Below are 26,967 nucleotides of genomic sequence, written 5' to 3'. Positions count from 1 at the left end.
ATAAATCAAAATGTCATTGTATAGTCTGTAACCCCGACTACAGGTAAGTTGACATGACTAAGTCCGCTCGTTTGACCCAGCTGACCAAAGGACACAATGGATAGACCTTAGTCACGATATTTAACCCTGCAGTGAGTTATTCAAAGACCAATTGTTGACCCTCGTATGTGGTATTGAAAAAAAATCAATCGCATTAAAGCAAACAAACATATGATTCAGATAATTATGTGATGACACCGTCATATGGGACACAATGAGTAAACATATCGTGACATAGTTTAGATCAGCTGCTGAATCAATACGGCTGCAACGATACGCCTACTTCACGATACGATACGTATCGCGGTACAATGCTTACGATACGATACATATCACGATACAAACATCTGCTTAAAAGGTCAACTTTATAATGATTAAGTGCAGGATTTTATCTAGTTATGTCATAGAATTCAATAGTAAATATTATCAAAATACATTTTTGTATAATTTCTAGTACTTTTGGGTATGACTGCACTGTTTAATGAAAGATTCAAAAATATAAGAACACTTTTTTAGAGTTTGACAAAAATTGATTGATAATTTAAGTACTGTTAGTGTATTGCGATACAGACAAACAAAACAATTCAATCCGATACACAAGAAAGTATCGCGAAACGATACGATATATCACTGTAGCCCTATGAATCAATAATCGGTCACCAAGAATTAACATGCAATAAACTAATTACTGAAAACAAGAAACTTAAATTAGTATCCGTCAGCGTCACTATATACATGTATATATACACACATGTATAATATAAAAAGAAAAAATCTCAACAACGAGTCTTTAGTACTTTCATCTCGTCAAGGAGATTCTTCAGACATGTATATATATACATTAAATGTGCCTTAACATTTTGATTAAATCTAGGCTAACTATGGAACTTATTAATTTAACTTTACATACGCAATCTTTTGTTTTTGAATGCCTTACAACAAGATACAAGAAATCATATGTTTGTCATATACAGGATGACATGAAACATTAGTTCTGAGGAGTTATCCTTACGATAGAACATAGTGAAAATATCACAGAGATGTAACAAAACATGCAATAAGCCTAAACAAAAGCACATCAAAACTGAAACTAACATATACTTACACATGGCTATAAACATGCAGGAAATATCATGTTTAGAAAACAAATTCTAGGAATGAAAATTACTTCGATAATAATCAAGGTTTCCAGTAAAATGCATTTACACTACAAGAGTATAATACACTATGTATACTGATGAAAGGACTAAGTAATAATAGAAACCAGAGATATTCATTCAAAGCATATATTTATTAAAGGCACAGTTAAAAAGCGGTGGAGAGGAAAAATAATGCAGCAGAGAGATTATTTTATAAGAGAATTCTGTTTGATGAAAATGCTGAAAATGATAAAAACAAAGCTTTTAAATTGTTAAACATTACGGGTTCAACCACGAAATTAGATTAGCTATCACTTTAAGGGGTTGTGCAAAGCCTGGTTAGCTTGTGAACTCTTAAAGCAATTTTTTAAAATGCAATTTTAAAAATAGAAAAATGAAATTCGACAAATATTTGTATCCTCCTTGTCTTCAAACAATTAAATTACGTCCCTAAATATGTCATTACGTTCTTAAATTTCAATCTTTAGGAAATACACGAAATTACAGTTTTGAGCTACTTTTATTTATCAGTCTGACCATGCATACTGTAACAACTGACCCTGTTCACTTTTACGTCGTCGACTACATGCATCCTTCCTTTTTTCTTGTTTCGAGCTGAAATATGTTGACATAGATGATAAAAACGCAATAAGATATAAAGGAAAATTGTAATGCAGCAGTTAATAAAAACTCAACTTTGCAAAAAGCATCGCAGTTTACTTAATTTTTGCGACAATCGTTGGCCAGTACGAGCTACCGTACGTCGTAACTTGACAGCATGGTGGATTGTGGGATACGTTTTCCCATTCATCGCGGCAGGGGAATCACAAGTCAGTCGGCTATGTTGTCGGACGTAAACTAACGTGTTATTGAGCTCCAAAAGCCAATAGTTCTTACTTTTGGTTCATATGTGAATTAATTGGGATTTAAAAAGACGAAATGGTCAAGGAAAAACCGAATTCTATACGTACTTACGACAAAGAAGGATTTCGGCGGAGAGCTGCTTGTCTGTGTTTCAAAGACGATGCCGAAAAAGAGGTGATTGTGCTGCTACTTGATTTATAAGATGTTTAAAAATAATCCGATCTGTTTGTAAGCAAACAACTGACATGTTTACTGCAAACATTTTGTTGATATATTACTATAACAAAGTGTGCTGTCATGTTCACATTGTCAACATGGTTCAGTGGTTGGGAGTCTTCCTTAGATCTTGCGTCATGTCTTTTTGTCGGCAGATGACGTTATTGACAGTAGGGATGTTACTTGTTTTGATTACTGTAATTATATTATCGTTCTGATGTTATATCGCATATATTTGTATTTAGACTTGTTCTATTAATTTAGTGAAATGTATTATAAACAAAACATAACGTCATTAAGCATGAAACTGAATGACAGGTGATCATTGGTATGCTAATGAGCCTGCAGTGTTTTAATTATTTTGTATCGCTGTTCTTTATTCGTGCTTGTCACAATATGATATTTGTTATTTCCCTCAGACATTTATATAAGTATACAAGTTGAGATCGATATTGAAATTCATTTTTAATCATAAGAATATAGGAGCTAGACCTAGATCTAAATTTGGGTTTTGGGTTGTGTCCAATTTTGAATATAACACATTTTTACAAAGACCGCTGTCAGTAGCAATAATGGTCCAGACCAATTTTGCTACATTGATATGTTGAAGCATGGTTAACATTTGAAAGCACTTTTAAGACATTGCAATGTTCACAATTAATGAATTAGTGATGCCCTGATGACATAAAGACTTAACCCCAGTCACACACAATTCCCATGTTTGATCACTGACAGTTGTGATAAATATGTCACATACTTAGTTATTTTCACCCCCTCATTTATTTTTACCATTTCGCTTAAATTGGGATATTTTACTTTTTTTTGACAATCTGACAACGTTTATGAATCAGTTTGGCATGCATATCAACAAAACTCAGTCATAACATACCTCATACATTTATTGAATATAAAAAGGTGTTTACCCAAGATAGGAATGGGCACACTGCCATGTCCACAATTTACATAGGCACTGACTATTGTCCATATAAATTTACAATTTGGTTAGATAAAGGGCATTGTGAACGTAACTGTAACTTCTCCACGTGCTTCACTTATGATCAAATTGTGTGTTTACTGCAGACTAGGTCAACCTGAGAAACCAGCCAATATACAACCAATCACTGGCCTCCACTGTTAGGTCTTGTCTAAATTTAGCATCACATACTGCATATACTACTATGTGTGTAAACATACTGTGGCCCATATTGGATATAAGTAGTCTAATAATAGAATAAAATCTTGTCATGTCTAGTAACATGTTCACTGTACTGTTAAATTGATATATACATGTACTTTCAAAGTAGTATCATGACAATTAACAAACTTGCTGGGTTTTCAGTTGACCCTTGGCATAAGTGACTTCAGAATTTAAATTTGGAGGGTTAAAAGTAAACACATGTCAAAAAGACATGATTTCACACACAAATAAAACATCACTTGGCAGATTTTGAACTATAATTAAAGATAATAGTCTAATAGGCATTGTCTTCATTATGAACCCTGAGCATGAACAGACCATATATAATTTTCTGCTCTAATATGAATATATTCCTAATAATTTTTACCTATTATACTCACCAATTGATAATATTTCAATTACATATAATCACAATGATCTCCCTATCATACTCACAAACCAATGACCTCTCCCAGGCCCTGTCATGCTCACCCACCAATGTTCTCCGCATCAGACTCGCCTACCAATGTTCTCCCCATCAGACTCGCCCACCAATGATCCCCCCATCAGACGCACCCACCAATGATCCCCCCATAAGACTCACCTACCAATGTTCTCCCCATCAGACTTGCCCACCAATGATCCTCCCATCAGACTCGCCCACCAATGATCCCCCCATCAGACTTGCCCACCAATGGCCTCCCCATCAGACTTGCCCACCAATGATCTCCCAATCAGACTCGCCCACCAATGATCCACCATCAGACGCACCCACCAATGATCCTCCCATCAGACTCGCCCACCAATGATCCCCCCATCAGACTCCCCCACCAATGGCCTCCCCATCAGACTCGCCCACCAATGGCCTCCCAATCAGACTCGCCCACCAATGATCTCCTCATCAGACTCACCCACCAATGATCTCCCCATCAGACTCGCCCACCAATGGCCTCCCCATCAGACTCGCCCACCAATGATCCCCCATCAGACTCTCCCACCAATGATCTCCCCATCAGGCTCACCCACCAATGATCCCCTTATCAGGCTCACCCACCAATGATCCCCCAAACAGGTTCACCCACCAATGATCCCCCATCAGACTCACCCACCAATGATCCCCCCGTCGGACTCGCTCACCAACGGTCTTCTCATCAGGCTCATCCGCCACTAATATAACCACCCAATCAGACTTACCAACCAATGGCCTCTCCATCAGACTCTCCCACCAATTATCTCCCCATCAGGCTCACTCACCAACAATCTCCCCATCAGGCTCACCCACCAATTATCTCCCCATCAGACTCACCCACCAATGACCTCCCCATCATGCTCACCCACCGATGATCACCCCATCAGACTCGCTCTGACACCAATGATCTTTCCATCAGGCTCCCTCACCATTGATCTCCCCATCAGGCTCACCCACCTATGATCTCCCATTCATGATCACCCACCAATGATCACCCCATCAGACTCGCTCTGACACCAATGATCTCTCCATCAGGCTCACTCACCATTGATCGTTGCCACCCATCAGACTCACCCACCAATGATCTCCCCATCAGGCTCACCCACCAATGATCTCCCATTCATGCTCACCCACCAATGAACTCCCCATCAGGCTCACCCACCTATGATCTCCCATTCATGCTCACCCACCAATGATCACCCCATCAGACTCGCTCTGACACCAATGATCTCTCCATCAGGCTCACCCACCAATGATCTCCCATTCATGCTCACCCACCAATGGCCTCCCCATCAGACTCGCCCACCAATGGCCTCCCAATCAGACTCACCCACCAATGATCTCCTCATCAGACTCACCCACCAATGATCTCCCCATCAGACTCGCCCACCAATGGCATCCCCATCAGACTCGCATTGATCGTTGCCACCCATCAGACTCCCCACCAATGATCTCCCCATCAGGCTCACCCACCAATGATCCCCCCATCAGCCTCACCCACCAATGATCCCCCCATCAGGCTCGCCCACCAATGATCCCCCAAACAGGCTCACCCACCAATGATCCCCCATCAGACTCACCCACCAATGATCCCCCCTTCGGACTCGCTCACCAACGGTCTTCTCATCAGGCTCATCCGCCACTAATATAACCACCCGATCAGACTTACCAACCAATGGCCTCCCCATCAGACTTGCCCACCAATTATCTCCCCATCAGGCTCACTCACCAACAATCTCCCCATCAGGCTCACCCACCAATTATCTCCCCATCAGACTCACCCACAAATGACCTCCCCATCATGCTCACCCACCAATGGTCACCCCATCAGACTCGCTCTGACACCAATGATCTTTCCATCAGGCTCACCCACCAATGATCCCCCATCAGACTCACCCACCAATGATCTCCTCATCAGACTCACCCACCAATGATCCCCCCATCAGACTTGCCCACCAATAGCCTCCCCATCAGACTTGCCCACCACTTATCTCCCCATCAGACTCACCCACAAATGACCGCCCCATCATGCTCACCCACCAATGGTCTCCCCATCAGACTCGCTCTGACACCAATGATCTCTCCATCACGCTCACCCACCAATGATCTCCCATTCATGTTCACCCACCAATGATCTCCCCATCAGCCTCACCCACCAATGATCTCCCATTCATGCTCACCCACCAATGATATCCCTATCAGACTCACCTGCCAATGATCTACCTATCAGATTCACCTGCCAATGATCTCCCATTCATGCTCAACCACCAATGATCTCCCCATCAGGCTCACCCACCAATGATCTCCCCATCAGGCTCACCCACCAATGATCCCCCCATCAGGCTCCCCCACCAATTATCTCCCATTCATGCTCACCCACCAATGATCTCCCATTCATGTTCACCCACCAATGATCTCCCCATCAGGCTCACCCACCAATGATCCCCCCATCAGGCTCACCCACCAATTATCTCCCATTCATGCTCACCCACCAATTATCTCCCATTCATGCTCACCCACCAATGATCTCCCCATCAGACTCGCTCTGACACCAATGATTTTCCATCAGGCTCACTCACCAATGATCTCCCTATCAGGCTCACCCACCAATGATCTCCCATTCATGCTCACCCACCAATGATCTCCCCATCAGGCTCACCCACCAATGATCTCCCATTCATGCTCACCCACCAATGATCTCCCCATCAGGCTCACCCACCAATGATCTCCCATTCATGCTCACCCACCAATGATCTCCCCATCAGGCTCACCCACCAATGATCTCCCATTCATGCTCACCCTCCAATGATCTCCCATTCATGCTCACCCACCAATGAACTCCCAATCAGGCTCACCCACCTATGATCTCCCATTCATGCTCACCCACCAATGATCACCCCATCAGACTCGCTCTGACACCAATGATCTCTCCATCAGGCTCACCCACCAATGATCATCCATTCAGGCTCACCCACCAATAATCTCCCATTCATGCTCACCCACCAATGATATCCCTGTCAGACTCACCTGCCAATGATCTCCCTATCAGATTCACCTGCCAATGATCTCCCATTCATGCTCAACCACCAATGATCTCCCCATCAGGCTCACCCACCAATGATCTCCCATTCATGCTCACCCCCCAATGATCTCCCCATCAGGCTCACCCACCAATGATCCCCCCATCAGGCTCACCCACCAATGATCCCCCCATCAGGCTCACCCACCAATGATCCCCCCATCAGGCTCCCCCACCAATGATCCCCCATCAGACTCACCCACCAATGATCCCCCCATCGGACTCGCTCACCAACGGTCTTCTCATCAGGCTCACCCGCCATTAATATAACCACCCAATCAGACTTACCAACCAATGGCCTCCCCATCAGACTCGCCCACCAATGATCTCCCCATCAGGCTCACCCACCAATGATCTCCCATTCATGCTCACCCACCAATGAACTCCCCATCAGGCTTACCCACCTATGATCTCCCATTCATGCTCACCCACCGATGATCACCCCATTAGACTCGCTCTGACACCAATGATCTTTCCATCAGGCTCAACCACCAATGATCTCCCCATCAGGCTCACCCACCAATAATCTCCCATTCATGCTCACCCACCAATGATCTCCCCATCATGCTCACCCACCGATAATCACCCCATCAGACTCGCTCTGACACCAATGATTTTTCCATCAGGCTCACTCACCAATGAACTCCCTATCAGGCTCACCCACCAATGATCTCCCATTCATGCTCACCCACCAATGATCTCCCCATCAGGCTCACCCACCAATGATCTCCCATTCTTGCTCGCCCACCAATGATCACCCCATCAGACTCGCTCTGTCACGAATGATCTCTCCATCAGGCTCACCCACCAATGATCACCCCATCAGACTCACCCACCCATGATCTCCCATTAGGCTCACCCACCAATGATCACCCCATCAGATTCACCCACCAATGCTCTCCGTATCAGGCTCACCCACCAATTATATCCTTATAAGACTCACCCACCAATGATCACCCTATCAGGCTCACCCACCAATGATCTTCTGCCCTTAAATTATCTCTCTTTTCAACCACTAATAAGCTCCCCATTTACATCCCTTTGTTTATATTGTTCTTTGTCTAGATCTATGGATATATTTACCTTAAGTTATTGGGTTACATATGCATGTTTATGTTGGTATTAAATCTAGCAGATAATCAATTGTACCAGAAAGTACTTTGTGCATACTTTTTCACAAAAGTTTTGTAATTTCTAGTCCAAAATCAACTATGGTATGTGCCTAGCTGTGGATACCTCTAAATTGAAAGCTTATATTAAGCTTGTGTAGTGGTAATCTGTCTGGAGTGGTTAGTGAATTAATCTGAACGAGCTGTTTGTTAAATCAATTCCTAATGTCATTTTATTTCACCGTCTTTAATAACAAATCTGTGTTTACAGAGTTCTCCATGACAGTGTATTAAATGAAATCATATTTTGTTGATGTAAATATGTTTTGGAACTAAATGTAACATACATGTACTAGATATATGGATGTATGCATTTTCTCTTGATGTCAAGTTCCGGTAATATCATGTTTTCATCTAACAAATGAGAAGTGATATTAAGTGAAATCTACTGTAATATAGATATTTGACATAAACAAAAAAAAAATTCTCCTAAATTAGGCCCTACAAAACTTCTCTTTCAGTATGATCATGACCTATATATATATATAGCTAGATGGCATAGTTAAGAAAATCAAATATTTCTGTCTAATTGGTTTAATTAAGTGCCATGTAAGAAAGCTGTCAGGTCAAATATATATATTACATACTTTTATGTTAATTATGAATTATATATGTCATGGTTTTGTCACCATTTAAGATCCAGGTTGTAAAAAACATTTTAATTGCATTGTTTCATCACAAAATTATCTTATGTTTTCATGGGGTTAGCAATATTAACAGACACATGAAGCTACAGACTGGGCATGCAGTACAACAGTGCACTTGGAAAATTAAGCTATGTTTTCAGTGCATGCATGTACATCACATTAAAATATTGGTAGTGTTTGATTTGAAATAAAATAAAATGGAAATAGCTATAGATATTACAGTTGAGCTACCCTTTTATAAAAAAGTTAAATTAGGCTAGTAAGTGTCAGTGAATTGGCTGGATGTAATTATTTAACACTGAGACAAGATAGGAAAATAGAAATGTCCCCAAATACACTGAATAATTATGATACTGTAGTACAGTACACATGTCCAAGGGACAACTAGATTAGTGGTGGCTAAATTAACAAGGCTTATATATCAGAGACCACATTCACTCGAAATTATGTGAGACACTGTTTGAAATGAATTTGTACCTAATTTGATTGTCAGATCCTCCTGGTGACGAGCAGTAAGGACAGAGAGAAGTGGGTGGTCCCTGGAGGAGGTGTGGAGCCCCTAGAGGACCCCAGAAACACAGCTGAGCGTGAAGCTCTGGAGGAGGCGGGGGTCAGGGGGAACTTAGGTAGACACATCGGCATGTTTGAGGTGAATTCTTTTTAAAAGTCTCCTAGATACCGTCAAGCAGTATTTTGAGGCTCCATATATCCATTTTTCATGTAATGCCTTCTGACATCTGTGCACTAATTACTAATTATGAGAAATTAACAGTAGGTAAGTATATATCTGCATTGTTTGATATGCTTCAAGGTTAAGACATTGTTAATCGTTTGTTTATTATTTGTCATGGTATAATAAGAAGGGCCTGGTATAATTTATAACAGTTTAGAAAAGTTAACACTATCTTATCTTCGAGTGATTGATTATTGCTGTGTGCAAATTCACAGTCTGACCAATGTTCCTGATGAACAATCAATTGATCTTAGGTATGGGGTATATTTACTGAAGTCGCCTTGGCATTAAAAAAATATAATATTAGAAAGATGGAGGGAAGATCCATATTGCAAGTAATAGTTGCCCCTTATGACATGCAATGGGTGGAGCGGGTTTAATTTCTTCTATTAAAGTTACTGTATAGCAAACTTTGTATGTCAGCTGGGTCCCAAGTGATAGTTTCTCCTGTGACATACAATGGGTGCCTCAGGTCTATTTTAATTAAATTACTACATATAGCAGACTATGTATATCTGGGTCCTAACAATAGGTGCTGCTGGTCTATTCTGATTAAATCACATGTATTATATAGCAGACTATGTATCTCTGGGTCCTAACAATAGATGCTGCTGGTCTTTTCTGATTAAATCACATGTATTATATATCAGACTGTATATCTGGGTCCCAACAATAGGTGCTGCTGGTCTATTCTGATTAAATCACATGTATTATATAGCAGACTATGTATCTATGGGTCCTAACAATAGGCGCTGCTGGTCTTTTCTGATTAAATCACATGTATTATATAGCTTTTTTTTTGTTTGTTTGATTTTGTTTAACGTCCTATTAACAGCTCAGGTCATTTAAGGACGGCCTCCCCTGTGTGCAAGATGCACGCATGTAGTGTATGTGTGTGTATTTTGGGAGGCTGCGATATGTTCGTGTTCGTCTCCTTGTGATAGCGCGGAACTGATGCCGACTTTAAAGTGCTACCTCACTGAAACATACTGTCGAAGACACCCAGCAGGACGCCCCACCCNAAACTACCATTTTTAAAGACTTTGGTATGTCTCGGCCAGGGGACAGAACCCAAAGCCTTCCTCACAGGGGCGAACGCTCAACAAATGGCCAAAAGTGAGGCATTGTCAAGGGAGACATTAGGAAGAAGAAAGTTATTTAGAAAGGAGAGAAGAGATAAGGTCCCAAATTTAGTCGCCTCTTACGATCATGCAAGTATTATATAGCAGACTATGTATCTCTGGGTCCCAACAATAGGTGCTACTGGTCTATTCTGATTAAATTACATGTATTATATAGCAGACTATGTATCTCTGGGTCCTAACAATAGATGCTGCTGGTATTTTCTGATTAAATTGCATGTATTATATAGCAGACTATGTATCTCTGGGTCCCAACAATAGGTGCTACTGGTCTATTCTGATTAAATTACATGAATTATATAGCAGACTATGTATCTCTGGGTCCCAACAATAGGTGCTACTGGTCTATTCTGATTAAATTACATGTATTATATAGCAGACTGTGTATCTATGGGTCTCAACAATAGGTGCTGCTGGTCTATTCTGATTAAATCACATGTATAATATAGCAGACTATGTATCTCTGGGTGCAAACAATAGGTGCTGCTGGTCTATTCTGATTAAATCACATGTATTATATAGCAGACTGTGTATCTATGGGTCTCAACAATAGGTGATGCTGGTCTATTCTGATTAAATTACATGTATTATATAGCAGACTGTGTATCTATGGGTCCTAACAATAGATGCTGCTGGTCTTTTCTGATTAAATCACATGTATTATATAGCAGACTATGTATCTCTGGGTCCCAACAATAGGTGATGCTGGTCTATTCTGATTAAATTACATGTATTATATACCAGACTGTGTATCTATGGGTCCTAACAATAGATTCTGCTGATCTTTTCTGATTAAATCACATGTATTATATAGCAGACTGTGTATCCATGGGTCTCAACAATAGGTGCTGCTGGTCTATTCTGATTAAATTACATGTATCATATAGCAGACTGTGTATCTATGGGTCCTAACAATAGATGCTGCTGGTCTATTCTGATTAAATCACATGTATTATATATAGCAGACTATGTATCTCTGGGTCCCAACAATAGGTGCTGCTGGTCTTTTCTGATTAAATCACATGTATTATATAGCAGACTATGTATCTCTGGGTCCCAACAACAGGTGCTGCTGGTCTATTCTGATTAAATCACATGTATTAAATAGCAGACTGTGTATCTATGGGTCTCAACAATAGGTGATGCTGGTCTATTCTGATTTAATCACATGTATTATATAGCAGACTGTGTATCTATGGGTCTCAACAATGGGTGCTGCTGGTCTTTTCTGATTAAATTACATGTATTATATAGCAGACTATGTATCTCTGGGACCCAACAAAGACTATGTATCTCTGGGTCCCAAAAATAGGTGATGCTGGTCTATTCTGATTTAATCACATGTATTATATAGCAGAGTGTGTATCTATGGGTCCCAACAATAGATGCTGCTGGTCTATTGTGATTAAATTACATGTATTATACGGCAGACTATGTATCTCTGTGTCCTACAATAGATGCTACTGGTCTATCCTGATTAAATTACATGTATTATACAGCAGACTGTGTATCTATGGGTCTCAACAATATGTGATGCTGGTCTATTCTGTTTAAATCACATGTATTATATAGCAGAGTGTGTATCTATGGGTCCCAACAATAGATGCTAAATTACTACATATAGCAGACTGTGTATATCTGGGTCCTAACAATAGATGCTGCTGGCCTATTCTGATTAAATTACATGTATTATACAGCAGACTATGTATCTCTGTGTCCTAACAATAGATGCTACTGGTCTATTCTGATTAAATTACATGTATTATATAGCAGACTGTGTATAAGTATATTTGGGTCCCGATTTCTATTTGCTCCTATGTTCTACTTGTACCTACCGGTAATTTGTCATATAATATATATTTCAAGCTAGGTATCTCCAGGTTCCTAGTAAGTTGCCCCATACGTTTACGACTCGAGCTCGGATCCAAACTGTTAATTGATCAGCTCTTGTATTTGGATGCCCTTGAACAGAAGGACCTAACATTACAAAGATATATCTATCTGTTATACATAGATACATGAGACACATATATGTATGTGTGACATTCAGAGTACTTGCGACACCTGTTTCAAATGCACCTGTCATGGTACTAACAGTGCTGGTGACAGTCTTTGACAGTTTATGGGATAAGTGATTCCTTGACAATATTCCACTATTTTACTGCTGTATGAGTGTATGGTGATGAAGATCGTAAGTGGTGCCGAAGGTAAGGTGATAACAGTAAGCTTTCTGTCATGTCGGCTATAATGTGTATTCATTGCATTACCATTTTATTACCATATGTACAGCCAGCTAGCTTTGTAGCTCACCTCTACCATGTTCGTCATTATGTATACATACATGTATCTTTTAGATATAATGTATACACAAGAAAAATACATTAAAGTGACATGAATATAAGTAACTATATACATATGATGTNCCCAAACATATATAACCCCCCCTCCTCAAACATATATATATAATGGGTCTTGAAGTCTTTGCTTTTTCCATTTATCTGTATCACGTCTTAGTTAGACTTTGCAGTTATATGTAGCTGACATGTGTTACTTCAATACTAAAAGCCATCAAAATTCATGTGCGAATAAATCTGGAGGAGAACGTACTGCATGCAATGTATTAAAAATAGGTCACTGTTGCCTAAATGTTCTGCTTCACTGACTTTGATTAGACTTTGCATTTAGCTCCATTACTAGGGCATCACATCCGTGAAGCAGGTGGTCCTAAACTAATTATAGTGTCCTTTTGTCTGCCGTCCGCACTGCACTTCTGTTTCTGGAGATTATCTCCTAATCCAAGAGACTAATCTTTCTGAAATTTGACATGGTGACTGTGATATGTAGATGTGCAATAGAGATTACAATTTTTTTTTTGGTCAAGGTAACTTACTAAAAAATCACTGTGGGGGGGGGGGGGGGGTCTGAACGGGGCCTTGCTGAAATGGCCTGTCAGTGTTCTAGTTCTTAATACTAGAAAACCAGCAGTTATCAAAAATCATATATGGGTACATCTTTATAGGTCATTGTGACTTATATTTTCAGCTTATAATATGACCTCAATTAGACTTTGCGCTAATTTCATTCCTCCATCCCCATTAAAGTGCGAGCAGGGGCATATGTATGGTTTACAAATGTTTTCTAGTTTATATTACTTTCCTTACTGATCTTCCACATATCCGATCTTCATGCTTTAAAACATGTGCCTAGAACATTTACGTTTACATCTAAGAAAACATATGTTGCCCTCAGACCCTATTCACCAACTACATACTGTACCAAGTACCAAATGATTTAAAAGGGTTGGCAGTGTATCGGATAGTGAACTACAAATCTGTGGTATAATGTATTACACACACAACTGTGCACTGCATACACACCATTGCAAGTGCAATGTTATTATATAAGTGCAGGTTCTTGTGTGGTTGATTAGTATACAATGTACGTGTGTCTTGTACTCTATATACATGTATTATGTTTGACGACTGGAATGTTCAGGTACAATGCTTCTCTCATCACACTGCTCTTGTTTGACTTGCAGATGTGCAATATGTATTAGGTACACTAATGTTTGTGTTTTGTTGTCCTTCTAGAATATAGAAAAGAACCACCGGACCACAGTTTATGTGTTCCTGGTGACGGAGCTGATGGACGACTGGGAAGATAAAAGAGCAATGGGTAAGTGTCTTAACATTTGCACAATAATTACAGATGTAAATATGTATGATTTAATCCTTTTGGAGGATCAGATTGAACACATTAAATTAAAAAAATAAATAAATATTGTCCTGATTTTAAGAAGCATGATTGGCTCTACACCCTTTAATAACTATATGCTCAATACAACTTTGGAAGCGATACTGTGAATCCTTTGAATCAGAGACAATTTCTTAACCCCAATTATTTTGCCGCCTCAAACACAAGGCGACATATGGTTAGGTCATCCAAAACAAGGTTTCCATGCGATAACTTAAGTTTCCTTAGGTCAATTGAACTCATACAGTGCTTCCTTACTAAAAGTGCTTGATTGGGATTGCTTTTCAGGTTGGAAGGTCAAAGGTCAAGGTCACCGTTACTTTAGATAGAAAATCTGTTACCCTGTGATAACTTAGGTTTCTTAAGGTTGATTGAACTTCAATTTCATACAGTGCTTCCCTACTAAAAGTGCTTGCTTGGGATTGCTTTTCAGGTCCAAAGGTCAAGGTCACCCTTACTACTGATAGAAAATCTATTTCTGTGCGATAAATTGAGTTTCTTGCAGTTGATCAAGCTCAGACTTCAGACAGTGCTTTTTTACCAGAAGTGCTTGCTCGGGATTGCTTTTCAGATCAAAAGGGCAAAGGTCAAGGTCACTATTACTTTAAATAGAAAATATGTTCCGTGCAATAACTTCAGTTTCTTGGGTTGATTGAACTCAATCTTCATACGATGCTTCCTTACAAAAAGTGCTTGCTTGGGATTGCTTTCCCGGTCCAAAGGTCAAGGTCACCCTTACTACAGATAGAAAATCTATTTCTGTGTGATAGATTGAGTTTCTTGCAGTTGATCAAGCTCAGACTTCAGACAGCGCTTTCTTACCAGAAGTGCTTGCTTAGGATTGCTTTTCAGATCCAAAGGGCAAAGGTCAAGGTCACTATTACTATAAATAGAAAATATGTTTCCGTACGATAACTTCAGTTCCTTATGGTTGATTGAACTCAATCTTCATACAGTGCTTCCTTACAAAAAGTGCTTGCTTGGGATTGCTGTTCAGGTCCGAAGATCAAAGGTCAAGGTCAATGTTACTTTAAATAGAAAATCTGTTACCCTGCAATAACTTAGGTTTCTTAAGGTTGATTGAACTTCAATTTCATACAGTGCATCCTTACTAAAAGTGCTTGCTTGGGATTGCTTTTCAGGTCCAAAGGTCAAGGTCACCCTTACTACAGATAGAAAATCTATTTCTGTGCGATAAATTGAGTTTCTTGCAGTTGATCAAGCTCAGACTTCAGACAGTGCTTTCTTACCAGAAGTGCTTGCTCGGGATTGCTTTTCAGATCCAAAGGGCAAAGGTCAAGGTCACTATTACTATAAATAGAAAATATGTTTCCGTGCGATAAAATCAGTTCCTTATGGTTGATTGAACTCAATCTTCATATGGTGCTTCCTTACAAAAAGTGCTTGCTTGGGATTGCTGTTCAGGTCCGAAGATCAAAGGTCAAGATCAATGTTACTTTAGATAGAAAAACTGTCCGTGCGGTAGGTCCAGTTTCTTTAGGTTGATTGAGCTCAGACTTCATACAGTGCTTCCTTAGATCCCGTCTTCATAACCTCATCCACTCCTGTGGAATTATTAGGTATTGTTCCAGTCCACCCAGTTGTAAAATCGGGTACCAGTGAGGCATTTACTCTCAGTTGCAGGATATGTTTGGGAAGCCTCTGCCTTCGTTCATCACAAAGTACATTTTCACATACAGCAATGCGTGCCAATTTAACTATTATACAGATACTGGCCACATCTTTGTATTTAATCAAAATCAATATGAACAGATTGGGACGATAAGCATAACAAACTTAATGAGTGATGTGGACTTCTTGTGATAACGTGAGGACATGTGTTGAGGATGCTGTAAGTTGTAACATTAATTTAGTTTTAATCTAGAAACACAGTTGATCATGAGAAACATCCTGTATTGGCTATACCATGTACAATGTACACATGTATATTGGAAACCACTTTTGGGACTTGATATGTAGCAATAACTTGTGTACATCATAAATTAGACCTTGATATAAATGTCAACAGGCTGGTTGTTGGTTTAGAGGTTGGGAAAACACACAGCTAGCTTTATTGTCAGTATAAATTATATATAACATGCATACTACGTCCAGCGCTAGATCTTTTGTCAACATACACCATAGCCTTTTTTTTCTGGTACTGACAATCTAATTTGTGTACCTCCAAAAGGTTAAAAGGTCCCTGGATACTCTGTCCTAAAAGAGTTAGTCAGGTCATAGCTGGGTAATTTAGTCTAAAATGTTTATGCATAGATGTGAGGACAGATTCAACCTACTTGATCTACAACTTTGTATTCCATAACTGGCACCAGATCACGGTTGTAAGTTAGTTTTACTACTGGTCTATGTATAGACACTTACAGCAATACAGTTTAACCAATCTGTATGCCAATCTACCTGCCTAGACATGTAAATGCCAAGCTGTCCACCTGGACCTAAACTCCGTGATACTGATCATGAATTGTTATCCGTATTTGGAGCGTTGACGTATGTGTCTAGTCTAGTAGTGAGTGTCTAGTGCTGTTTATGTAATTACCCGTTGTCCTGACCGAGTTATGACAGAGCTACTGCGACACTTTTCCCTGCGTAGGACATAGAGATAGAATTAGACATTGTCTGACATTAGTTACACAAAATATAGATGTACTGTAGGTGTATGCACAGAATGTAACTAATCATGTATTCACTGTGTAGGACTGACACCGGGTATAGCTAGTACCGAAGCGGGCATGGAAGCTGGGCGTAGTCAAATCACGTTAATTTTTCCGATACTTCTTGTATTTTCTGGTAGTGTAGAGACAAATAAAGAAGCACGACAGTCAAGCATAGACGTAATTCATAATTGAAACAGGAGGCATGTAATTGTTTTGGTGTAGTTGCAAATTATTTACAAAAACAGTCTGCCTAGTTCCCCTAAATCTTCATTCGCAACAGCAAATATTGTCTTGACTTGACATTTGCCAGTAGATTATATACATTTATATGCTAAGATTATTTTTTATAGTTATATAGTCATGATAATACACAAAGTCACTTTATATTATGCTTCTTTCTTTGGATATTGGTAAACCTAATTTTGGTAAAGTGTACGGCGAATAGCATTACAGATTACAGCGAATAGGAATGTTTAAAATAACTGGTGTACGGCGAATAGTTCATAAAGTAAACAGTATTTAAGTGAACACGTCGCCTAAATGTACTATATTTTGTTAAAGCTAAACTTAAACTAACGTTCCTCGATTACCGTAAATCTCCTACAGTGTAAAATGCATGCACCTTATCGTACGTAAATTGTAGATCAGCAAAGATTACAAGAAACAACAATGCACTTATTACAGTTGTACAGGTAGGTCAGAGATTAAAAGGATAGGCCAAAATGATAGATGTGTGTCTGTTTTTCAGCCCTCAAAATATTGGGGTTGCAAAATATTTTTTTAAGTACCAATTTAAAACAAAGTTTCAGACCATAATTTAAAAGTGCCTATTACAAGTTGATGAAAATAAAGTTAGAATAGACTTTGAAATCTTGAGTAGAAATGAAACAGACTTTTCCCATTGCCTGTTAAAGATATACATATTTAAAACTTTCAGACGTCTGTATTGCCTCTACCACTTGCTGTTTACAGATAACTGCGAATAAATTGAGGATACGGTAAACCTCCGGTCAGTTCGAACATAATTAAATTCACCGTTACCCAAACTTCGTACGATGTGTTTGAACTATCTGAAATGTTGATAAAGCGGGTTCGAACTATAACTAGACAAACAATTATTGTTTTTATTGTTTAAAAGGTATGTTCGAACTATCCGCCTATTCGAACTGACCGGAGGTTTACCGTATATCAACTTAACTATCGTGTCTTTCTTTGCAAATCTATATATTAGTGCAGATTTTCTCTACATCATCCTTAACATTTCTTGTGTAACCCCTCCCCCTTGTATATTAACGTTGTGACAGGGAAAGAGTATGTCACCTTCTGCCTAAGTTCCAACTCTCCACCGCTATTATCAAGGTCACAGCTAAAGTTCCAACACTCCATTGCTATTGCCAAGGTCACAGCTAATGTTCTAACTCTCCACCGCTATTGCCAAGGTCACAGCTAAAGTTCTAACTCTCCACCACTATTGCCAAGGTCACAGCTAAAGTTCCAACTCTCCATTGCTATTGCCAAGGTCACAGCTAAAGTTCTAACTCTCCACCGCTATTGTCAAGGTCACAGCTTAAGTTTCAACTCTCCACCACTATTGTCATGGTCACAGCTTCAGTTTCAAACCCCACCACTATTGTCATGGTCACAGCTTAGGTTGTGTTATAACATGTGAGAAATGGGTACTCCTTATCATTATTTAACTTGACATTCATTAGACTTTCGACATTCTTAACCTCTTCCTTTTACGATATTATTCAAAAGTGTTACAAAGCAACATCATTGGTATGTTACTCTAATGGTATTACAACATAAAAATGTAGCTAGTACAAATGCTCGCTCTAAACATGGTTATGTTAGTAAAGCTATTCGCCGTACTGTTAACATGCTAATCGCCATACTCTTGAAAATGTATCAACAACTATTCGCCGTACACGGACGAAAAAACATTTAAGTCAATAACATCGTAATGACTACATTTAGACATATGACCGTTATAATTTTATCCCAGTCTCATCTACATATGCCAGTAACATCCGTTTCATCATCGTATACGTCATACTTTAATGGCTATCGCTTCTTCGATTTTGTACCGGTACTTTGTAGTCATTTTTTACCAATATTTTCAGATCGCATGAAATAGTTTACAAACCATCTGCATCACATATATTATTGTTCATTGTTTAACTGTTGTGCTCCTTTATTTGTCTATACGCTACCAGAAAATACCAGAAATATCGAAAACATCCCGTGGCTTGTCGTCGCTTAGCGTCCATGCCCGCTTCGATACTAGCTATATCCGGTGTCAGTCCTACACAGTGGTATTACACTTAACTTTCCTATCACCTACCTGGCTTTGTACGAGTACATTTTTCTTTCTTTTTACTTCAATATCAATCTGAAATTCAAAAATTCAAGCTTAATATTTAAAACAGTTTCACACTAAAACAGATAATTCTTTAAAATCGTCACTGATCACTCATTTTAAACCGTTATGAACAAATTGAAATTATTGTCTGCAACGACCTGCATGTGTAATGTACATATCGCACAGAAATGAAAATATTAGCATGCCTTATATGGAACAGATGAAGTTGGAAGAATTAGATGTATATAATATACATAATTACCACTCAAAGGGATTGATCAATTGGAAGAAAAGAATCATTTTCTTATGACACTATACAAATGTATATAATCCTGTGGTTGTAGAATATTACTTGCAATCAGTGCAGTTCCTCTCACTTGAATTAAACATCTCCTCCATTTGTTGGATTAATTGGAACGGATGATAGCACGGAAGACAAGGTTAGGGTGTTTAGCTGTCAATTAGCCGAGCTAGTAGTCATGATCATCAGAAGGCGTACTGGAAGTCATCATTAGATACGTGGAACTCAGGATCAGGAGATCAGGATCAATGTCAACAACACTTGTGTGTGTCGCAGTAAGGCAAGTGTACTAGTAACGTTCTGTGTCCAGAGATAGGGTTGGTCAGTCTAGGCTCGCGTCTGAAGGTAGGACAGCTGCTGGTGTTGGCTAGTCCAGGTAATGGCGCTGGCCTGTACACGTGTTCAAATGTCAAGGCCTAGATGCATCTAGAGGTAGGACTAGTGTTGGCCAATCAATTCTAGACCAATTCTCAATCAGTCCTGTAGGGATTATGTATATAGGCCATATTTTTACATATAATTAGTTGCTGTGTGCAATTGGTATTAGATGGAAAGCTGAGAGACTGATGTCAATTAGTGACCTCATATAATGCTCCAAAACTTAAATACTTGGTGGTAAGATTAGGGATGGTACAATTCAAGTTCATGCAGTTTTGAGTGGTGTGTAGATTGAGAGTTTGTGTTTGTGTCTTTTACATAATATATTTTGTATTTTATTATAGTGGAGAAATGATGCTGAAGACAATTTATTCATGTTTTACTCAAGTGTTGACTTATACCCATCGTCCTTGTAGAAGTAGGGTGATTATATCCTCGGAGCCAAGAATTTTATTGATATTGTCCTTTGCTCATGTAGTACAAATGTAGTTTGAAAATGATATTTGGAGCCCGTTAGTGTTTATGGGCTACAAAATTTGGAAAAACGTATTATACCTTATGTAAAAAAAACACCATTTTCTCATAAATATTGTATTCTGAAGTTGCTTTATTGACTGCAGACTTACCAGTATATACCAGATCTAAACTTGCTGGGTGCTGCTGGTATTGATGTGCATGTATGACACCAAATTAATGTCCTATCACTAATAAAAGTATCCGGTTTGATGGGGGCTCCATGGGATTACAGACAGATATTGTATGTTGTCAGATCAATACAGCGGAACTCCCGGCTGTAGTGCCATGGCATCAGAGGCTGTGTCCACCTGATATATGTGTAACAATAGTCATGCTTTAACTTAAGGAAAAAATATGTTTTAGCTTCGTTGCCCCATGTAAAATATTGGCATGCTAGCTCAGATATTGGTATGCTAGCTCAGATATTGGTGATTTTGAGTTTGAAAAAATATCAAAAAGCTTCGAAAGTATTTTACGTACTTTATCAATTCTAGACCTTCAAGGAATTCAAACTTCCTAATTGGAGATGCTGAGGCTGAAAAAAATCAATCCAAAAGAGTTAAAAAAAAGTTCTGACATCATCTCTTGGTGCTTTTCTTCAAATCCAACTTAGACATTTGATTATTATATTATCTGAGAAAATTTGATGATTGGTCAAATTCTACAAAACGCAGATAAAGGAAGCTTCAAGCAATAAAGCCAAAACAGTGATGGTTTTTCACGAGCAGTTTGATCTCTGCTGGAGGTCTTCAAGTGAATAATTGAGGGGACTGTATTATACATACATATACCACGCTCTGTATATAGGAGACATAGGTATTGATTAAGCACTGTACAGTACATAATGATTATACATTATGTATGCAATCACGAGGTGTCAATAACAAGTTTGGTTTTCAAATACATTGCAGTAGTCAACTGTGCTATATTAGTATATATATATATTTCCTTGATGTACAGTGGTCCTGCTTAAAGACTGCCTGTCCATTATGACTGTTAAGCTTTCTTGTGTGGAATCTATGGACATGTAGTATTTACTATAGATATTTCAAGTGTTTCATGAAAAAAAATCAAAATCAAGCAGCACAGCACTTGATATGTGTATTAAACATTGGATACACAGAACATCATGTATGTCAGAACCTTGATATATTGTAAAACACACACACTTAAACACCACTGTTACGACTAGCTACGTATAACAGGCATGAAGCCAAATAGTGTGTTCACCAGGAAAATTTATGGCAATAAAAACAACTCCATAATGTTTGATTTTATAATTACATATACAATATATTACCTTAGTATTGATATGTATATATTGTATAGTTTACTTATTCTGTATTTGTTTTTTAAAGAGATAAGGAAATATAAAGTAAGACATGACATACAGCGAATGCAATAAACCTTGAGGTGTCAATAACAAGGATTGTCTAAAAGTGTTTCTGTAACATGATGGCTGTTTGGAATTCTGTGTTCTGTAATACACTTTAATACACGCCAGAAAGGAACTTTCAGGGCTCTGTTTTGAAACGAAATTTCAGTATACTTTGCAAATACAATTTCAAGGCTTGTTTTGATAACAAACTTTCTGTTGATGCAATAGAGTTTCTATTTTGAAGATGAAATTGCATTAAAGCCATTTCCATTCAGGTAATCTGGGTACTTATATATATAATTACCTCAGTATATATAGTATTAATTACTGGCCAGTGAAATCATGTTAGATTTGTTAAAGTAATATGTACATCTTCGGCTAACCAACAAGAATTTGTAAACGTTGTGCTATTTCAAGATTTGCAGGATCTTTTATTCTCAACAAATTAAGTGTAACTTAAAGTAGATATAATTGTCACTTGTGACAATACCTATTTCCTACATGTATATATATACATTTATGTACATTTATGTATAAAATCTAATGTTAACTTCCTGTAGTACTGGCTTCAGTGTGTTTGGGTATATAAACATGAATGCATATATATGTATGTCCAGTAATTGAATATGGATAATAATGTTTTAAAAAAAAGACCAATAATGATTGCAGGCTTGGCCCATCAGGAGAAGTACCCAGTAAATCCGGTAATTTGTCGCCCATCTCCTGCTCCATTTACAAAATTCCTATCACAAAAAAGCCAAGCTCTGCGATGTGTATTGTAAGGTAATTACTTATTTACCTGCTATCATCACAGATTTATATTGAGTGACGATGAGTCACAGCTGGTGACTGTATAGTAATGTTTTAACACTTCTGGTCAGGATCGGGCCCCATTCACTTATTAGTCCGATTATTACTGGTAGGGGTGTCAGTGACCAATACATTTTCAATATAGAGACCAAAACTTACATTTTTGGCCTTTTTGTTTGCATGAGATCTAAAATTTCGCTCACTAAATTAGCATCCTTCTTGCAAAATGATTTTAAGTTCATTGATGAAATCTACCATTAATATTTTTGTGGTAAATATTTTTGTAAATATTGAATGTCAAAGTTCTACTTTTTCAGAGAGACAAATAATCTACTTGGAGAAATTTCCAAAAAATAAAATTACTGGTAGCATGCATTTTGTTTGTACATGTATGAATGTGCTAGTTTCAAACTATACAATATCTTAAATACTTGTAGTTTAGGTATCAAGATATATTTGATCCATTCAGTTGGATCCATTTGCACTAAAGTAGGATATATTTCGGCTCCTCTGCAGGAGATTTGTCAGCACAGAATTTAGATGAAATGAAGATGGGATGTCTGGGTAGCTTAACAGTTATATTATATAGAATTCAGGTGATAAGCTGCAATTGGAATGGAGATATTCTTTTTAAATGCACCCATATGAGGCGGATATATAATGCTAGATATATTTTTATAAATCAAAAGAATGATATTGCAGTATTAAAAACAAGTTTTGTGATAAGTAAGAATTATCTGACAAATATAAATCCGAAATTGAAAGCCATATCGTAAATTGTAAAGACTGGCACAGCATTTACAAATTCTCAAAGGAAATAAGATGGGTAAATCTGAGTGTTATTATGTTTGTATATAGGACCTATAGAATTAGATATAATGGTCTTACCTATGTGCACACATAACTTATATTATCAGATGATGTTGAAATCAATTGAAATCTGTATTCGGTGTATAAGCGTATGTACAGAGTTTACCCAGCTTTCGTATAGCATTCGTTCAATACATAGTACAATCACCAGTATGACAAGTACAAGTACATAGACACAATATAGGATATGTTGGGCCACAGTTAAACCATAAACAAACAGAACTGTACTGTACTTAACTATCAATAGGCTGGGGTAGTAGAGTCCAAACAGGGGAATTCAACCAATGGCTGGTCCAGAGACTTATATTACCAGCAAGGCAGAAAGGGGAGGGGTTCAAATATATGTGACAAGGGGTTCCTTAATGAGAGAAATAAATGGCTTAATTGTTAAGAAAATCAGCAGGCTTGGAGATTTCGTGAAGCCCTCTAAAATGTCCCAGCCTGAAAATAAAAGTATTACTGATCTAGGCTAAACCAACTTGATTACTAATTCGTCAGGATTACCACTCCAGTTTTGTACACAGCAACAAGTAATAAAGTTGACACTCCCTTTTTGTAGGTTTTGTCTTAAAAAATCTCACTTTTTACCTCTTAGACCCAAAATAATACTATCTTTTAATTCTGGGTCATTCCTTTGTTTGTATGGAATGCAGCTAGGCTGACATATACATGTGTTTTGTTTTTATTTCACATCGTGTCTTAAATACATTTTAATATATCAATGGGTTTTGATAATTTTCAAGATTCATGGATATATTTCTGCTTCAGTCACTGATTAGAAATGTAAATATTTTTGCATTATAAAATAAAAATATGATAATTGCCTGGTTCAAGTCTGTTCAAACTGAACGAGGTTATTACATGTTTTCATGATAAAAATGTATGATTAAGATTCAAATGTCTGTAAAAGTGACTTTTTAAAAGATTTTACTGTTACATGCCATTTTGTATATTATTTCAAAATTAAAAAAAAAATTAAAAAATCTGACTCCTTACTCCATATCTAAATTTGACTTCCTGCAAACTACTTATCAATTTGGTATGGCCCTATTATTCTATCAATTTGGTGTGGCCCTATTCTATCAATTTGGTATGGCCCTTTTCTATCAATTTGGTATGGCCCTATTGGGGAATTTCATCACTCACTGCAGCAAGTGAAACACCAAGAAGAGCTTATTTGCAGATAGTCGGACACCTGTACAAAACCCATTAAAGATTATGATTGCATGGGTATGATCTGGGTATAGCAGGATGTGTTGCAACAAAAATCTCAGATTCACTAATACTGTACATGCGCAGGGCCCTTTATGAAATAAGAAGCAGGTGTGATACAAACCTTGATTATAATTACATAATGTAAATATAAACATTTATCTTACTGAATAATGCTATACTTTACATACTGATTGTACACAGTAAATTGTGTGAAGTATACGTACACAACTAATACACCTATATTTATCCCCCAGTAAAGGAAGTGCAGGCTGATCCCACTGTGTTCATGACTGCCAAGAACCATTGTTATAACCAACCTACCGTATTATAGTCAATAGGGTATTGTTCCTCAGGTTCACTGGTATTGTGTGCTGTAGACCTAATATAACAATAGCATGGGGCTCTTCAAAAATCTCGCATGACAATAGTCACTGATTATAATGGAGACAATATTGAAACAATAATTATGTATACAACATTAACTTGTTAGATTGTTATTGTTTCCATCTGATTGTTTTGTGACGAGCTCTCTTTGTGATAAAATTACAATCTTCCTGTCTGCCACCAGAATCATATACATGTATAGTTGTTGAAAATATTAAATCAAGTACTTGTAAGTTTTCACTTGGAGTTGATGGTGATACTGTGTACAGCTTTGATTTTACTTTGTCAGTTTTCTCATTCATGTGCGAAAAATTAAAGGTCATGAAATATCAAGATTGTTTATAAGTTGAGAATGTGGTTTATTTTAAGGGGGGGGGGCACTGTGAGACAACTGTCTTCTCTTAACTGCTCTCCCTTATCCCCACCTGCATTACCATTTTACGGCACTCAACTCATTCACCCCTAAAATTTCATGATAAACTATTCCAACCTTTGAATTGGAAGAGTTCAAATGTGTCTTCAGGGGTGAATGAGTTAATGAGTAACTTATGTCAATTGGTTTTTAAAACCTAAACAAACAAACAATCATGTGTGCTCTGGAGCAGGTTTCGAAAGTTGTCCATCTGGTCCCATTTGATGATAACTGATTACAGTCCACATTTGTTGTCTTTGATAATGTTTCACAGCCTTTGACACAGCCCTGGAACACATTGAGTTTAGCTGCATCATAAGCAAGACATAACAAAGTATTCATTGGAGATTCAAAGATTGCCTCGGACCATATGTATCCAAGAAATATGTTTTCACTGGACTGTAGCTCTGGACATCCACTACTTGGGTATAATGGATCAGGAATACAATTGATCACTTGCTGCGGGCGCGCTAGACAGTGTTTACCTCACATGATATTTGATTATTATGGAGTCAGCTTTATTGGCAGACATTGCCTTGTTTCAGGGGTGATAGCTAGTAGATGATTGGTCATTTGGTATTGAGTACTGAATTAGATTAATTTGTGATTCACAGTTTGAAATTAAATGTAGATTTCATTTCAAACTATCAGGATACATCACATATCAGACCTTTTCATTAATCAAACTTATCAAAACCTCTGTAGTAACCCGTCATTTATTAGCTCACCTGGTCCGAAGGACCAAGGTGAGCTTATGCTATACCGTGGCGTCCGTCGTACATCCGTACGTCCGTGCGTCAACAATTTCTTTAAACGACTTCTTCTTCTTAACCACTGGTTGGAATTAAACTAAATTTGACTGGAAGCATCCCTAGGTGGTGGGGATTCAAAATTGTACAAATGGTGGGGCTGACCCCCCCGGGGGCTGAGGGGCAGGGCCAAAAAGGGTATTTGGCTATACTGCTTTAAGCGACTTCTTCTCTGGAACTAAAAAGTGGATATCAACCATATTTGACTGGAAGCATCCCTAGGTGGTGGTGATTAAAAATTGTACAAATGGTGGGGCTGACTACCCAGGGGGCTAAGGGGTGGGGCCAAAAGGGGGCAATTTGGCTATATTGCTACAAACGACTTCTTCTGTAGAACTGTGCACTGGATATCAATCATATTTGATCAAAAGCATTCCTGGGAGGCAGGGATTTAAAATTGTACAAATGGTGTGGCTGACCCCCCAGGGGG

The 26,967-nt window shown here is 38.3% G+C and overlaps 1 protein-coding gene across 1 annotated transcript in view; it reads left to right on the top strand.

The window, feature by feature from the left end:
- The first annotated feature begins 1,964 nt into the window (after window positions 1-1,964).
- Window positions 1,965-26,967, top strand: part of LOC110445170 (diphosphoinositol polyphosphate phosphohydrolase 2-like) — a 51,876-nt gene continuing 26,873 nt past the window's right edge. The window contains exons 1-3 of the mRNA XM_021489630.1: window positions 1,965-2,216; window positions 9,293-9,448; window positions 14,265-14,349. Coding sequence (XP_021345305.1) covers window positions 2,118-2,216; window positions 9,293-9,448; window positions 14,265-14,349 — 340 coding nt within the window. The 5' untranslated portion in view covers window positions 1,965-2,117. The remainder of the gene's footprint in view (window positions 2,217-9,292; window positions 9,449-14,264; window positions 14,350-26,967) is intronic.

Source organism: Mizuhopecten yessoensis, unplaced genomic scaffold (assembly GCF_002113885.1).
Source record: "Mizuhopecten yessoensis strain PY_sf001 unplaced genomic scaffold, ASM211388v2 scaffold2091, whole genome shotgun sequence".
Taxonomy (NCBI): Eukaryota; Metazoa; Mollusca; class Bivalvia; order Pectinida; family Pectinidae; genus Mizuhopecten; species Mizuhopecten yessoensis.
This window is presented reverse-complemented; position numbering and strand designations above follow the sequence as displayed.